This window comes from Stenella coeruleoalba, assembly GCF_951394435.1.
Source record: "Stenella coeruleoalba genome assembly, chromosome: 14".
In the NCBI taxonomy this organism is placed as follows: Eukaryota; Metazoa; Chordata; class Mammalia; order Artiodactyla; family Delphinidae; genus Stenella; species Stenella coeruleoalba.
This window is the reverse complement of record NC_137160.1, coordinates 23,589,138-23,607,286: the sequence shown is the minus strand read 5'-3', so window position 1 is coordinate 23,607,286 and position 18,149 is coordinate 23,589,138. Positions and strand designations below refer to the sequence as shown.

At 39.4% G+C, this 18,149-nt stretch overlaps 1 protein-coding gene across 1 annotated transcript in view; it reads right to left on the bottom strand.

Moving 5' to 3' along the window:
* Window positions 1–586: 586 nt before the first annotated feature.
* Window positions 587–18,149, bottom strand: part of CFAP53 (cilia and flagella associated protein 53) — a 64,899-nt gene continuing 47,336 nt past the window's right edge. The window contains exons 6-8 of the mRNA XM_079942349.1: window positions 12,619–12,835; window positions 10,700–10,802; window positions 587–845 (exon numbers count right to left, since the gene is read on the bottom strand). Of these exons, the coding sequence (XP_079798475.1) occupies window positions 617–845; window positions 10,700–10,802; window positions 12,619–12,835 (549 nt within the window). The 3' untranslated portion in view covers window positions 587–616. The remainder of the gene's footprint in view (window positions 846–10,699; window positions 10,803–12,618; window positions 12,836–18,149) is intronic.

Genomic DNA, 18,149 nt, shown 5'->3' with positions numbered 1-18,149 from the left:
CTGCTCCAGGAGATCTATTCTATCACATATAAAATAAAATAGCACTCCTGCCACTTCTTGCCTATAGCACTTAACACCTACCTGGTTTCCTCCACTAGGATGTAATCTCCATGAGAGCAAGGGGCTTGCTTTGTTCTTGCTGAAGTCTCAGGATCCAGAATGGTGCTGGCACATGAAAGGCACTCAGTAAACATTTGTTTAATGACTGAATAAGCAGGTTAATGAAAGTGGCTGATAGTCCCAGTTCTTCCTGCAAAAATGCCCTGCTAATATTGTGAATTATGTCTGTGAGACAGAAGAGAAAGGAGGCAAGAGGAAATGGGCATATTGGCAGATGGATGGAAGAAAGTGAAGCTATTAATAAATGAACAAGAAAGGGAGGCATGGAGATAAATAAGGAAAATAACTATGTGATAGGAAGTAGATCATTCAGATTTGTCAGTCTATGAAATCTCAAAAAGGAACAGTTTAATCTGTAAGAAGAAACTTTCGTGGCATATAATTATGCAAACTCAGTATAAAAGAACAGTTTATCCATGAGTTAAAAGGGATATACAGGCATGCTATAGTTTAAAATAGTAAAAGACTGAGAAAAACTAGGTTGATGTTTATGAAACTATGGTGGAAGTTTATTAGGGCATGCTCTCCGCATGGGATGAATATTTCGGGGCAGCACTTGATGGGTGGACAGAATCTCCTGGATCTTGTCCTGGAAATTCTTCTCTGCTGTCATCCCTGCTTCAAACTCTCGGCGTTCCTCCTCCTTCTCCGCTTCACGGGCCTGCTGTTGGGAGCACATTTGCATCTGAAGTTGCTTCCTGTACTCCTGGGCTAAACTGGAGCGTCTAAGGTATCAGAAATGTCAAAGTATAAAACTGTCAAAGTAAGTATTTGGATTTATGTAGACCATTACACTTAAAATGTAATTTTTAAAGTCAAATTAAAATTCCCATTAAAATCAGGGTGAGTGGGGAAGAAACAGATGAAAAATTTAATAATGTGTTTATTACCCAATAATAATTAAGACAACCTTAGAACAAATTGATTTTAGCGAGGGAATGTCTCTTCTTCATTCAAAATATTGACTGCTATGTGGAGAGAGCCCTTGGCCTCTCTCCATCCCCTCTCACTCCCCTCCAAGGAAGAAGGTAAAATGGAACAAGTTGTTCTGCCTATTTCTTGTCCGCTTTCTGTATCAAAGGGGGCATATTCTCCCTGCAGGGGAGGCCTGCAGTGGTCTGGCACTGCTGGTGACTGGGTGGGTTGCTGGTGACCGGGTGGGTAAGTTTGACTCATTCTGTTCAGTATTAACTAGATGATTTCCTCCATATATAAGCCACAGTTAAAAATATATAAGCCACATTTTAAAATTTATAGTGATTTTTTTTACTGTGGTAAAAAACACATAATGTAAAATTTACCATCTTAACCATTTTTAAGTGTACAGTTCAGTAGTGTTAAGTATATTCACATTGTTGTGAAGCAGATCTCCAGAACTTTTCGTCTTGCAAATCTGAAACTCTATATCCATTAAACAACAACTCTTTTTTGTCCCCTCCCACCAGCCCTCGGTAACCACCATTCTACTTGCTGTCTTTATGAATTTGACTATTCTAGGTACCTCAAGTAAGTGAGATCATACAGCATCTGTCTTTTTGTGACTGGTTTATTTTACTTAGCACGTCCTCAAGGTTCATCCATGCTGTAGTATCTGACAGGATTTCCTTCCGTTTTAAAGCTGAATAATATTCAACTGTATGTACATACCACACTTTGTTTATCCATTCACCTGTTAATGGATATTTGGGTTATTTCCACCTTGGCTACTGTGAATAGTGCTGCTATGAACACAAGTATACAAACATCTCTTTAAGGTCCTGCTTTCATTTATTTTGGATTTATACCCAGAAGTGGGATTACTGGATCATATGGTATTTCTATTTTTAATTTTTTGAGGAAACTTCATATTGTTTTCCATAGCAGTTTTACCATTTTACAATCTATAAGCCACATTATTAATATAAGACTTTATCAGAAATAGAGATTACAGCATGCATACGCCTCTGTGTGGCAGATTCCATTTTCCAAAGACTGCCACAGTGATATCGCCCCCTCTCATATGCTCTTCTGCAATGTGGACCTCTACTCCCCTATCAAGAGGTGGAGCTTATTTCTCCATCCCACTGAATCTAGATGGGCCCCATGGCTGCTTTTTTTTTTTTTTTTTTTTTTTTTTTGCGGTACGTGGGCCTCTCACTGCCGTGGCCTCCCGTTACGGAGCACAGGCTCCGGACGCGCAGGCTCAGTGGCCATGGCTCACGGGTCCAGCCGCTCCGCGGCATGTGGGATCCTCCCAGACCAGGGCACGAACCCGTGTCCCCTGCATCGGCAGGCGGACTCCCAACCACTGCGCCACTGGCTGCTTTTTATGGCCAACAGAATATGACAGAAATGATGCTATAGCAATCCTAGATGTAGTCCTTAATTGGCCTGGCAGCTTGCTCTTCCTGTCTCTTGGAATGCTTGCTGTTGGAACTATCCCTCTCAAAACCAGCTACCACACTGTAAGAACCCCAAGCCACATGGAGAGGCCATGTGTAGGTGTTCCGGCTGGTAATACCAGATGAGATCCCCAGGCACAGTCAGTACATGCTACAAGCTATATGAATAGGTATCTTAGGTGTGCATTCCAGCTGAGCCTTCTCATGAATGTAGCCCCAGCCAGCATCTGACTTGAACCACATGAGAGACCCCAAGCAAGAACCACCCAGCTGAGCCTTGTCAACCACAGAATCATGAGACATAATCATAACTCACTTTAAACCACAAATTTGGGGGTGTGTTGTTATACACCAGTAGGTAACTGTAATACCTTCTGCTCACACTACTTTTCTTATTTCTCAGTTGACTCAAAAGTTGGGCAGGGGCTTAGGACCTGCACAGAAGGGGAGAGGCAGCACGTTGAAAGGAGGGCCTCTGGAGTGTGGAGGTCCAGAAGTTTGGAGATGGAGAAACTGAGGCATGGAAAATAAAATAGGCTGCCCAAGTTTGCACAGCTGCTGTGTGGCTAACAGGGTCTTGGTGCTCCTGCCAGGTGTTCGGCCTGAACCTCTGAGGTGGGAGAGCCAAGTTCAGGACATTGGTCCAGCAGAGACCTCCTGGCCCCACGTAATATCAATTGGCGAGAGCTCTCCCAGAGATCTCCGTCTCAACGCTAAGACCCAGCTCCACTCAATGACCAGCAACCTCAAGGGCTGGACACCCAATGCCAAACAACTAGCAAGACAGGAACACAACCCCACCCATTAGTAGAGAGGCTGCCTAAAATCATAATAAGGTTACAAACACCCCAAAACACACCATCGGATGCAGTCCTGCCCACCAGAAAGACAAGATGCAGGCTCATCAACCAGAACACAGGCACCAACCCCTCCACCAGGAGGCCTACAACCCACTGAACCAACCTTAGCCACTGCGGACAGACACCAAAAACAATGGGAACTACGAACCTGCAGCCTGTGAAAAAGAGACCCCAAACACAGTAAGTTAAGCAAAATGAGAAGACAGAGAAATACACAGCAGATGAAGGAGCAAGGAAAAAACCCACCCGACCAAAACAATGAACAGAAAATAGGCAGTCTACCTGAAAAAGAATTCAGAGTAATGATAATAAAGATGATCCAAAATCTTGGAAATAGAAGGAGAAAATACAAGAAACATTTAAGAAGGACCTAGAAGAACTAAAGACCAAACAAACAATGATGAACAACACAATAAATGAAATTAAAAATTCTCTAGAAGGAATCAATAGCAGAAGAACGGATAAGTGACCTGGAAGATGAAATACTGGAAATAACTACTGCAGAGCAGAATAAAGAAAAAAGAATGAAAAGAATTGAGGACAGTCTCAGAGATCTCTGGGACAACATTAAATGCACCAACATTTGAATTATAGGGGTCCCAGAAGAAGAAGACAAAAAGAAAGGGACTGAGAGAATATTTGAAGAGATTATAGTTGAAAACTACCCTAACATGGGAAAGGAAATAGCCAATCAAGTCCAGGAAGCACAAAGAGTCCGATAGAGAATAATTCCAAGGAGAAACATGCCAAGACACATATTAATCAAACTATCAAAAATTAAATACAAAGAAAAAATATTAAAAGCAGCAAGGGAAAAGTAACAAATAACATACAAGGGAATCCCCATAAGGTTAACACCTGATCTTTCAGCAGAAACTCTGCAAGCCAGAAGGGAGTGGCAGGACATATTTAAAGTGATGAAAGGGAAAAACCTACAACCAAGATTACTCTATCCAGCAAGGATCTCATCCAGATTCGACAGAGAAAATAAAACCTTTACAGACAAGAAAAACCTAAGAGAATTCAGCACCACCAAACCAGCTTTACAACAAATGCTAAAGGAACTTCCCTAGGCAGAAAACACAAGAGAAGGAAAAGACCTACAATAACAAACCCAAAACAATTAACAAAATGGTAATAGGAACATACATATCAATAACTACCTAAAATGTAAATGGATTAAATGCTCCAACCAAAAGACATAGTTTGGCTGAATGGATACAGAAACAAGACCCATATATATGCTGTCTACAAGAGACCCACTTCAGACCTAGGGACACATACAGACTGAAAGTGAGGGGATGGAAAAAGATATTCCATGAAAATGAAAATCAAAAGAAAGCTGGATTAGCAAGTCTTATTATCAGAAAATATAGACTTTAAAATAAAGACTATTACAAGAGACAAAGAAGGACACTACATAATGATTAAGGGATCAAACCAAGAAGAAGATATAACAATTTTAAGTATTTATGTACCCAACATAGGAGCACCTCAATACATAAGGCAAATACTAACAGCCATAAAAGGGGAAATCAACAGTAACACAAGCAAAGTAGGTGACTTTAACACCCCACTTTCACTAAAGGACAGATCATCCAAAATGAAAATAAATAAGGAAACACAAGCATGAAATGATACATTAAACAAGATGGACTTAATTGATATTTATACGACACTCCATCCAAAAACAACAGAATACACTTTCTTCTCAAGTGCTCATGGAACATTCTCTAGGACAGATCATATCTTGGGACACAAATCAGCTTTGGTAAATTAAAAAACTTGAAATCTTGTCAAGAATCTTTTCTGACCACACACTATGAGACTAGATATCAATTACAGAAAAAAAATCTGTAAAAGATACAAACACATGGAGACCAAAGAATACACTACTTAATAACCAAGAGATCACTGAAGAAATCAAAGAGGTAATCAAAAAATACCTAGAGACAAATGACAATGAAAACACGATGACCCAAAACCTATGGGATGCAGCAAAAGCAGTTCTAAGAGGGAAGTTTAGAGCAATACAATCCTACCTCAAGAAACAAGAAACACCTCAAATAAACAATGTAAACTTACACCTAAAACAATCAGAGAAAAAAGAACAAAAAAACCCAAAGGTAGCAGAAGGAAAGAAATCATAAACGTCAGATCAGAAATAAATGAAAAAGAAACGAAGGAAACGATAGCAAAGATCAATAAAACTAAAAGCTGGTTCTTTGAGAAGATAAAGAAAATTGATAACCATTAGCCAGACTCATCAAGATAAAAAGGGAGAAGACTCAAATCAACAGAATTAGAAACGAAAAAGGAGAAGTAACAACTGACACTGCAGAAATACAAAGGATCATGAGAGATTACTACAAGCAACTCTATGCCAATAAAATGGACAATCTGGAAGAAATGGACACATTCGTAGAAAAGCACAACCTTCTGAGACTGAACCAGGAGGAAACAGAAAATCTAAACAGACCAATCACAAGCACTGAAATTGAAACTGTGATTAAAAATCTTCCAACAAACAAAAGTCCAGTACCAGATGGCTTCACAGGCAAATTCTATCAAACATTTAGAGAAGAGCTAACACTTATCCTTCTCAAACTCTTCCAAATATAGCAGAGGGAGGAACACTCCCATACTTATTCTAAGGGCCACCATCACCCTGATACCAAAACCAGACAAAGATGTCACAACGAAAGAAAACTACAGGCCAATATCACTGATGAACATAGATGCAAAAATCCTCAATAAAATACTAGTAAACAAAATCCAACAGCACATTAAAAGGATCATACATTATGATCAAGTGGGGCTTATCCCAGGAATGCAAGGATTCTTCAATATACGCAAATCAATCAATGTGATACACCATATTAACAAACTGAAGGAGAAAATTCATATGATCCTCTCAATAGATGCAGAATAAACTTTTGACAAAATCCAACATCCATTTATGATAAAAACCCTCCAGAAACTAGGCATAGAGGGAACTTACCTCAACATAATAAAGGTCATATATGACAAACCCACAGCCAACACAGTTCTCAATGGTGAAAAACTGAAAGCATTTCCTCCAAGATCAGGAACAAGACAAGTTTGCCCACTCTCACCACTATTATTCAACATTGTTTTGGAAGTTTTAGCCACAGCAATCAGAGAAGAAAAAGAAATAAAAGGAATCCAAATCGGAAAAGAAGTAAAGCTGTCACTGTTTGCAGATGACATGATACTATACATAGAGAATCCTAAAGATGCTATCAGAAAACTACTAGCGCTAATCAATGAATTTGGTAAAGCAGCAGGATACAAAATTAATGCACAGAAATCTCTTGCAATCCTATACACTAGTGATGAAAAAGCGGAAAGAGAAATTAAGGAAACACTCCCATTTACCACTGCAACAAAAGAATAAAATATCTAGGAATAAACCTACCTAAGGAGACAAAAGACCTGTATACAGAAAACTATAAGACACTGATGAAAGAAATGAAAGATGATACAAACAGGTGGAGAGATATACCATGTTCTTGGATTGGAAGAATCAATATTGTGCAAATGACTCTACTACCCAAAGCAATATACAGATTCAATGCAATCCCTATTAAAGTACCACTGACATTTTCACAGCACTAGAACAAAATATTTCACAATTTGTATGGAAACACAAAAGACCCCAAATAGCCAAAGCAATCTTGTAAAGAAAAATGGAGCTGCAGGAATCAGGCTCCCTGACTTCAGACTATACTACAAAGCTACAGTAATCAAGACAATATGGTACTGGCAAAAAACCAGAAATATAGATCAATGGAACAGGATGGAAAGCCCAGAGATAAACACATGCACATATGGTCACCTTATTTTTGGTAAAGGAGGCAAGAATATACAGTGGAGAAAAGACAGCCTCTTCAAGAAGTGGTGCTGGGAAATCTAGACAGCTACATGTAAAAGAATGAAATTAGAACTCTCCCTAACACTATTCACAAAAATAAACTCAAAATGGATTAAAGACCTAAATGTAAGGCCAGACACTGTCAAACTCTTAGAGGAAAACATAGGCAGAACACTCTATGACATAAATCACAGCAAGATCCTTTGTGACCCACCTCCTAGAGAAATGGAAATAGAAACAAAAATAAACAAATGGGACCTAATGAAACTTAAAAGCTTTTGCACAGCAAACGAAAACATAAACAAGACGAAAGGACAGCCCTCACAATGGGAGAAAATATTTGCAAATGAAGTAACTGACAAAAGATTAACCTCTAAAATTTAAAAGCAGCTCATGCAACTCAATATCAAAGAAACAAACAACCCAATCCAAAAATGGGCAGAAGACCTAAATAGACCTTTCTCCAAAGAAGATATACAGATTGCCAACAAACACATGAAAGGATGCTCAACATCACTAATTATTAGAGACATGCAAACCAAAACTACAATGAGGTATCACCTCACACCAGTCAGAATGGCCATCATCAAAATATCTACAAACAATAAATGCTGGAGAAGGTGTGGAGAAAAGGGAACCCTCTTGCACTGTTGGTGGGAATGTAAATTGATACAGCCACTATGGAGAACAGTATGGAGGTTCCTTAAAAAACTAAAAATAGAACTACCATACGATCCAGCAATCCTACTACTGGGCATATACCCTGAGAAAACCATAATTCAAAAAGAGTCATGTACCAAAATGTTCACTGCAGCTCTATTTACAATAGCCAGGACATGGACGCAACCTCAGTGTCCATCGACAGATGAATGGATAAAGAAGATGTGGCACATATATACAATGGAATATTACTCAGCCATAAAAAGAAAAGAAATTGAGTTATTTGTAGTGAGGTGTATGGACATAGAGTCTGTCATACAGAGTGAAGTAAGTCAGAAAGAGAAAGACAAATACCGTATGCTAACACATATATATGGAATCTAAGAAAAAAAAATGTCATGAAGAACCTAGGGGTAACACAGGAATAAAGACACAGACCTACTAGAGAATGGACTTGGGATATGGGGAGGGGGAAGGGTAAGCTGTGACAAAGCGAGAAATAGGCATGGACATATATACACTACCAAATGTAAGGTAGATAGTTAGTGGGAAGCAGCCGCATAGCACAGGGAGATCAGCTCGGTGCTTTGTGAGTGCCTGGAGGGGTGGGGTAGGGAGGTTGGGAGGGAGGGAGATGCAAGAGCGAAGATATATGGGAACATATTTATATGTATAACTGATTCACTTTGTTATAAAGCAGAAACTAACACACCATTGTAAAGCAATTATACTCCAATAAAGATGTAAAAAAAAAAAACAAATACCATATGCTAACACAAGATATGGAATCTAAAAAAAAAAGGGGGGGGGAAAGGGGGGGTTCTGAAGAACCTAGGGGCAGGACAGGAATAAAGACACAGACGTAGAGAATGGACTTGAGGACACAGGGAGGGGGAAGGGTAAGCTGGGATGAAGTGAGAGAGTGGACTGGACATATATACACTAGCAAATGTAAAATAGATAGCTAGTGGGAAGCAGCCGCATAGCACAGGGAGATCAGCTCCGTGCTATGTGACCACCTAGAGGGGTGGGATAGGGAGGGTGGGAGGGAGACGCAAGAGGGAGGAGATATGGGGATGTGTGTTTATATATAGCTGGTTCACTTTGTTATACAGCAGAAACTAACACACCATTGTAAAGCGATTATACTCCAATAAAGGTGTTAAAAAAAAAAAACAGGACACTGGGTTAAATTTGAATTTCAGATTAAAAAATATATATTTACATACATTATAAATATATTTAATATTTTATAAACCTAAATAAATACATTCTGAAGCAAAACTGAAAAAAGAGAAAATAGACTCATGTACCATAATGTTCATTGCAGCACTATTTGCAATAGCCAGGACATGGAAGCAACCTAAGTGTCCATCGACAGATGAATGGATAAAGAAGTTGTGGCACATATATACAATGGAATATTACTCAGCCATAAAAAGAAACGAAATTGAGTTATTTGTAGTGACGTGGATGGACCCAGAGTCTGTCATACAGAGTGAAGTAGAACCTAGGGGCAGGACAGGAATAAAGATGCAGACGTAGAGAATGGACTTGAGGACACGGGGAGGGGGAAGGGTAAGCTGGGATGAAGTGAGAGAGTGGCATGGACATATATACACTACGAAATGTAAAACAGGTAGTGGGAAGCAGCCGCATAGCACAGGGAGATCAGCTAGGTGCTCTGTGAGCACCTAGAGGGGTGGGATACGGAGGGTGGGGGGGAGACGCAAGAGGGAGGGGACATGGGGATATATGTATACGTAGAGCGGATTCACTTTATGATATAGCAGAAAGTAACACACCATTGGAAAGCAATTATACTCCAATAAAGATGTTAAAATAAGAAAAAAATAAAAGTTGGGCAGGGAAGAGAGTTGTTATTCATTAAATTCCCTTCACATCTCCAACAACAGACTTTTCAAAAGTGAGAAGGAAGGACCTCCAGAGCAGAACAAGTAGAGGAAGTCAGTAGGGTCGGCCAGATATTGTTGGTAGTGCCCCCCAAGTAACAATAGGCTCAGGTATATAAACCATACTCTTCCTATAAAGAAGAGAGCTTATTTCTATGCACCAAATATGGGTGAGCCGGGGAACAGGCCCTAGGTACAGGGAGGGTGACCAGCAATTAGAGGAGCCAGGTCCTCTTTCTCCACCACACTGGTCACCTGAATTGGGTGTCATAGTCATCAGTGGGAAGGGACTGCTATGATCTGTGAAAGGCTGCAAGGAGGCATCAGCCAATTTTCTCTACCTGAGCCTGATTATGGTGATCAGAGGGACACTTGCCCGAGGAGGGAAGTGGTACATCTCAAAGCACCCAGAGCACTTCAGTTTTCCAGCTCAGCGAGGCTACAAAAAATCTTCCTGGGACATTTGCATGGAATCATAACCCCATAAGCCATTTCTGTTAATCTAACTAATTAGGTCATGCTGTATTTCCGGGTTTATTTCATGGGGGAAAAAACTTATTTCATTATGATTTAGGGTTGGTGCCTACTTTATAAAAAATGTTTCTAATTTGTTTTATTTTTTAAGATGTTTATCTAGTTTAATACCTAATGTGTATAATCAGAATTACACAATGTACAGAATTTAATTTTACCAAAATGCTTGTTGCTTATTTTTATATGAAATTTTATAAACTGAATTGAGCTTTTAGGACAAACGTAAGACTGATGTAAAATAACATCAATAATACATGAATTATGGCACATTGTCTTCTATGCTAAAAATCTCCTATTTTTGGTTAGTTAGTAATAATAAAGAAAACAAAATCATACCTTGTAAAATCCTCCCTCTCTTCACGGTTAAGCTCTTTAAGACCTTCATTTATGCATTCCTGTTCCATAGCACGTTCTTCCTGTTCTTTTGCTTTTCGTTGCACTAAGAAAGACAAAAGTAATTTTTGCTGAATGACTTTTTTTTTTTTTTGCGGTACGCGGGCCTCTCACTGCTGTGGCCTTTTGCGTTGCGGAGCACAGGCTCCGGACGCCCAGGCTCAGCGGGCCACGGCTCACGGGACCAGCCACTCCGCGGCATGTGGGATCTTCCCAGACCGGGGCATGAACCCCCCTCCCCTGCATTGGCAGGCGGACTCTCAACCACTGCGCCACCAGGGAAGCCCGCTGAATGACTTTTTCAGAAAAGACTTGCTGACATCTTTCGGGGCATCAATGCCATATTGTCTTTAGAAAGGCAGAGCTTAGAATCACTGGGCTGGATCTTAGCTTAATAAGGTAGAAGTAGTAATCTCCTTTAAGGAAAGAATAGGGTTTAGATTCATAAGTGCTGCAATCTACAGAGATTTTCTCTTAATCATTTGTCATTGAAATCTATGATCAGCCTTTTTCATACCAGATTACCACTGTTTGAACACTTCTCACCTTTCTCTTCTTGAGGACAAACAGTTCTATTGCCATTTATATTAATAGGGGACTTTATTTATTACAAAATAAGTATTGGAAAAACAGTATGTAAGTCTCTTATAAATTAAATAAGGAAAACTTAAACAACCCAGTAGGTAAAAAAATGACAGAACAGAGTTCACAAAAGAATAAATAAAACCAGGCAATATACATCTAAAATGTACATATCTTTGGTGCCAAATCCATTTACAGGAATTTATCTTAATCATATATGAGCCAAAAAACCTATGTACAGAGACAGTAACCTCCAATGCTAACACAGGAGGAAAAAGATTCAAAACAAGCTGAAGGGCCATTAGCTGTGTTTAGGTAAAATAAATTATGGTCCATTTTTATAATGGATTTCTAGGCAGCATTACAAATCTTACAACTGAAGAAAAATAACCTGGAAAAATGTTAATGATAAGTGGGAAATGCAGGCTGTAAAAAAATATATACAACAAGATCCTAATTGGTGAGGGGAAATGACATATATAATAAAAAATACTCGAAGGAAATACAGGAAGTTGTGAACAGTAGCTATTCCTGGGTGGTGCATTATGGTTGATTTTATTTCCTTGTTTATAAATGGTTCCAAATACTTAAATTTTCCATGTTTTCTCAATATATTCTAAAATATTTATCATGGGACAATACAGAAATCATTTTATCATAGAAGCTTTCTTCTCATTTCTTAAAACTCCATCTAATACTGGCTTAACAATTTTCAACTGCCATTATAATTCCTGGAGTGGAGAATTAACCAGTGGAACCAAGATGAGCTTTCTCTTGCAAAGACAGCTAGTGTGAAGTCCATAGTACCCTACTAGTAAATGTTTACATCTGGATATAGAAATCCTCTCAACAAATATTTCCTTCTGTGACCAAGCACTGAAGCTGAGGGAATTCAGTGGTATGCTAAGAGATGTGAACAAGCAATGGTGAGAATCCCAGAAAGAAGATTTATTATGAATAGAGGAACACAGAGGGCCTCTCAAGGAATGAGATATTTGAGCTGGCCTTGAAGGATGTCCAGGATTTCTCAAGATCAAAAGTATCATAGGGAGAGAAAACTACACAAGCAAAGGCATGCAAGTATGGATGTATGGAGACAACTGCAGAAAGATATTCAAATATTCAATTAGGTAAGGTCCCTGCAAAGCAGCGATCTTGCCTTAATCCTTTTTACATTCTTCATAGTATTTCACACATAATACTTATTTAATAAATATTTTGGTTGCTACTTAAATTGAATTAAGGCCCAAATATAATATAATTATAATTAATTTCCTTACACTTTTCTTGAACTTGCAGTTTTCTTGTACACATGACCTCATTCAAAAGTTGTTTTCTTGCCTCCTTTTTAAGTCTCAGCTCCTTGTCCTTCTCAGCAATCTTCTTTTCCTTCTCTTTCTCAAACATTCTGTCCAGTTCTTTCTCCTGAGCTTTTTCTTCCTCACGCCGCTGTGCCAAGTACTGATGATATATCTTCTGTTCTCTTATCATGTCTTCCTACATAACATAAAAATTACCTCATGTTGTTAAAACTTTTAGGTGCAATAATGATATAGAGGATAAGTTTTAAAATAATCTTTTAGAGCTACAATTCCAATATTTCAGAATTACATACTGAAACATTTACAGATATTGTAAAATATTATTTCTAGGGTTTACTTAAAAATGTTCGGGGTGGGGCTTCCCTGGTGGCGCAGTGGTTAAGAATCTGCCTGCCAATGCAGGGGACATGGGTTCGATCCCTGGTCCGGGAAGATCCCATATGCCGCGGAGCAACTAAGCCCATGCGCCACAGATATGGAGCCTGTGCTCTAGAGCCCGCAAGCCACAACTACTGAGCCCACATGCCACAACTACTGAAGCCCACGTGCCTCGAGCCTGTGCTCCGCAACAAGAGAAGCCACTGCAATGAGAAACTCGCACGCCACAACAAAGAGTAGCCCCCGCTTGCTGCAACTAGAGAAAGTCCACATGCAGCAACGAAGACCCAATGTAGCCAAAAATAAATAAATAAATTTATTAAAAAAAAAATTCGGGTGACAGTGGAAAATGGGTGGGAGGGACAGATGAAACAAGAATAGCTATTGGTTGATGGTTGTTGAAGTTAGGAAATTGATGCATGGGGGTTCATTGTACTATTCTTTGCAACTGTTTGAAATGTTTTATAACACATTTTTGAACAGTTCAAATAGTAATTCAAATACTTTCTCAAAGAAGTTCCCAAATAATTTTCAATTATACAACTTTATTTTAATTTAGGTAGATGAAATATCAACCTGATAAAATAAGTCGCTACTATTATTACAGCACTGTCTTTGACTAGAAGATGAGTTAGTTGATAATTTACAACAGCAAATGTCAATCTTAGTTACACTTTGAAATCACCTGGGGAGCTTTAAAAAGTGCTAAGTCTCACCCCTCGAGATTCCTATCTAATGGATAGCTTTTAAGTTCCCCAGGTGATTTGACTGTGCAGCTAAGGCTGTGAACTAGGCTTTATAACACAGGTAATTTCAGTTGCCTTCTGTCTTTCATGGTATTATATTTGTGCTGTTCGATCCAATCTGTGATCTCTTTTGAGAATATCACAGATTTGAGGTAGAACTAGCAAGATCTGACGGTGTAGCTGCACCCTCAGAATGGCTTGTATACATAGTTTCATACTTTGGGGAATAATTTAACAAAAGAAGTGCAAACCTTATACTCTGAAAACTAAGAAGCATTACTGAAAAAAATTAAAGACCTAAATAAATGGAAAGATATCCGATGTTCATGGATCAGAAGACAATATTGTTAAAATGGCAATTATCCCCAAATTGGTCTATAAATTCAAAATAATCCCTATCAAAATCTCAGTTGGTTTCTTTGCAGAAATTGACAAGCTGATCCTAAATTCAAATGGAAATTCAAGGGAGCTGGAATAGCCAAAACAATTTGAAAATGAAGAACAAATTTGGAAAATTCACATTTCCTGATTTCAAACTTACTACAAATCTATAGTGATCAAGACATGATATTGGCCTAGGAATGGATATATAGATTAATGGAATAGAACCGAGAGTCCAAAATAAACCCTCACATTTACTGTCAATTGATTTTTGACATAGTGCCAAGACAATTCAATAGAGGAAAAATAGTCTCTTCAACAAATGGTGCTGGGACAACTGGATATCCACATGCAAAAGAATGAAGTTAGGCCTCTACCTCATACCATATACAAAAGTTAACTCAAAATGGATCAAAGGCAGGTACTTTTCTGGCAGTCCAGTGGTTAAGACTTCACCTTCCCATGCAGGGGGTGTGGGTTCAATCCCTGGTCAGGGAGCTAAGATCCCACATGCCTCGCAGCCAAAAAACCAAAACATAAAACAGAAATAATATTGTAACAAATTCAATAAAGACTTTAAAAATGCTCCACATCAAAAAAATCTTTTAAAAAAATGGATCAAAGGCCTAAATGTAAGAGCTAAAACTATAAAACTTTAAGAAGAAAACAGGACATCTTCATGACCTTGGGGTAATAAGAGTGTTTTAGATATGACACCAAAAAGCACAAGCAACAACAGAAAATATAGATAAATTTTACTTCATCAAAATTTAAAACTCTTGTACTTCAAGGGACTCCATCAAGAGTGAAAAGGCAACCCACAGAATGAGAAAAATATTTACAGATCACTTATGTGATAAGGGATTTGTGTCTAGAACATAAAAAGAGCTCCTACAACTCAATAATAAAAAGACAAGCCAGTTAAAAACTGGGCAAATAACTTGAATATACTTCTTAAGACTTCAGTAGCCTTTAGATAGATTACTCCAAGGAAGATATATAAGTGGCCAATATGCACAGAAAAAGAGGCTCAACGTTATTACTCATTAGGGAAATGCAAATGAAAACCACAGTGACATACTACTTTAGACAAACTAGGATGGTTAAAATAAAAAAGACAGACAATAACAAATGTTAACAAGCATGTGGAAAAATCAGAACCCTCCTAAGTATGTGAGAATGTAGAACAGTGAAGCCACTTTGAAAAACAATTTGGTGATCACTCACAAGCTTAAACATAGAGTCAGTAATTCTACTCCTAGGTATATGCCCAAGAGAAACAAAAATATATGTCCAAACAAAAATTCACATATGAATGTTCACATTAGCATTATTCATAATAGCAAAAAAGTAGAAACAACTCAAATGCCCATCAACTGACAAATGTATGAACAAAATGTGGTATATCCATACACTGACATACTATTCAGCCGTATAAAGGCATAAACTACTCATACAGGTTACAACATGGATAAGCCTTGAAAACATTATGCTGAGTGAAAGAAGCCAGTCAGAAGATCCCATAATATATGATTTCATTCATATGAAAGTCCAGAATAGGGAATCAATAGAGACAGACTATTAGTAGTTGCTTAGGATTGGGGGTGGAGGGAGGGGAAGAGGGAAAGTGGGATAATAAAAATGTTCTAAAATCAACTGTGGTGATGGTTGCACTAAAATCCATTGAAATGTACACTTTAAATGGGTGAATTGTATGTTTTATGAATGATACCTTAATGGAGCTGTTAAGAAATTAATAAAAAAAATCCAATTGAGAAGAAAAAGCTCAATAGCAAAAATAGTAAGAAAGAAAGAAAGAGAAAGAAAGAAAGAGAAAAATCAAATAAGCAATCCAATCAGAAAATGGGCAAAAGATATCAGAAGACATTTGGTTGAAGAGGATATACAGATGGCAAATAAGCACATTAAAAGTTGGTCAGGGCTTCCCTGGTGGCGCAGTGGTTGAGAGTCCGCCTGCTGATGCAGGGGACGTGGGTTCGTGCCCCGGTCTGGGAAGATCCCACATGCCGCGGAGCGGCTGGGCCCGTGAGCCATGGCCGCTGAGCCTGCGCGTCTGGAGCCTGTGCTCTGCAACGGGAGAGGCCACAACAGTGAGAGGCCCGCGTACCGCAAAAAAAAAAAAAAAAAAAAAAAAAAGTTGGTCAACATCATTAGCTATTATGGAAATGCAAATTGAAAACACAATGAGATTGGCTGGAGGCTCAGTGTGGACTGCTCTGAGTTAAAAACTCTAAGGGGACCCAATCATCCAGGGGGACCCCACACTTTTGTGAGTTTTACCTCCTGTAAACTCACAAAACCTTACCTCAGGTTCTACAGTAAATATCAGAGAAAAATCCCCTCATGCTTATGGCAAGGGGAGGGGAAAATGAACCATTCTGAAATACACCAGAGTATTCTATTCTTCTTAATAAGGTTTGGCCTCAGGAGAAAGTATTTAACCAGAGCCTAACCTGCTGGGGTTTTATCAGAGCCTCACTGACCTGGGGGAAGGGAAATACTCAACTCTGGGCAACCTCTAGCCTTCCGTGTGGGAAAAGGGAAACACCATAATTGAGGCTTCCAATGACCAGGGAGAGTCCAAACCCAAAGGCACTAGCCCTAAAGGTATAGAAAGAGAATCCCTTCCCCTGTTTACTTGGATTTTTAACGCTCGGCACTGAGATCACCCTTCTACTGCGGTTATTACCACAAAGGTTCAAAGCCAATGGAAAACACTAGATGAGGCCTGACTCCCTCTCTGTAAGACTGGTATGGGTCAATGGATCTATCACTTCTTTGAACAGAGCAACCCAGATGACCTAGATTTCACCTCCAATCCTGAAGAGGCCCTAATTGGCCCCAAATCCAGATAATTCTTCTTACAGGGAGTCCCCCCCAAATTACAAGGCCATGTTCCTCCACTTTGTGAGGGGTTCAACCTGGCAGAGGCTCGGCACGGCCACTGAGGCCTCACTGTTAAAATGGAAATAGCACCTTCAGAAAAGGGCTAAATCTCATATCAAGGGTCTTTCCAAATTACAGGAAAGTGGTTTCCCCATGCCCAGCCCCTTGCTCACTGACATTGAGGTGCAACTAGTGGCACCCTCATGCCAGCCCATCTAGTAGTTTGGGGAGGCCCTTCCTTGCAAACAAAATCTGACATGGAAAGGGAGTTGGTATTCTTCACCATTGGCAGCACCACCATTGTACACATAGGCCATGGCACATCCCTAGTATAGGACAGCTTTCTTGACTCGGTCCAACTGGCAGAGTTAGAGGCAGTGTACCTTGATCTATGACAGATCATAAAAATGAGATTTCTAAGGGCACATATTTTTCCCTCACTCCTGGGAGGTAGCCAATGGATTCACAGTCTAGTCTGGACAATGGCAAAAGGATAATTTCATGATTCAGGGAAAGCCCATCTGGGGTGCCTCCATTTGGAAAGAAATAGCCAACTCACACATGCCGATTAGGGTCACTCGTCTCTGCACACACACACACACACACACACACACACACACACACACACACAGCAAACACCAGAAGCATATAGTAACATTACAGACTCATCTAAATTACATGTATGAGCCCCCTCCTGGAGTACCAAAAGCGACCCTGGACACAACTATTCCTCAGTGCCATACCCACTAGCAGAGTGGGCCCATATTATATCAGGCCATAGGGGAGTGACAGCACTTACTGATTGGGCATACAGGTGTATGCCCTTTACTCCAGCTCTAGCCAAAGTGGTGGTAGATAATTGCTTCCTTTGCTCCCGAACAAAACTCTGGAAAGATGCTTGGTGGGGACACATGCCCCAAGCGACAGACTCTACTTCAGATGGCATACGGAGTTTATCAGGCTGCTGTTGCCCTCCATGAAATCTAATAGGTATGCAAACACCATCATCCATACCTTCACTGGATGTCTGCTGGCTGCTTCCCATTATGTGACCTCCTTCTTAATCAAGTATGTGCT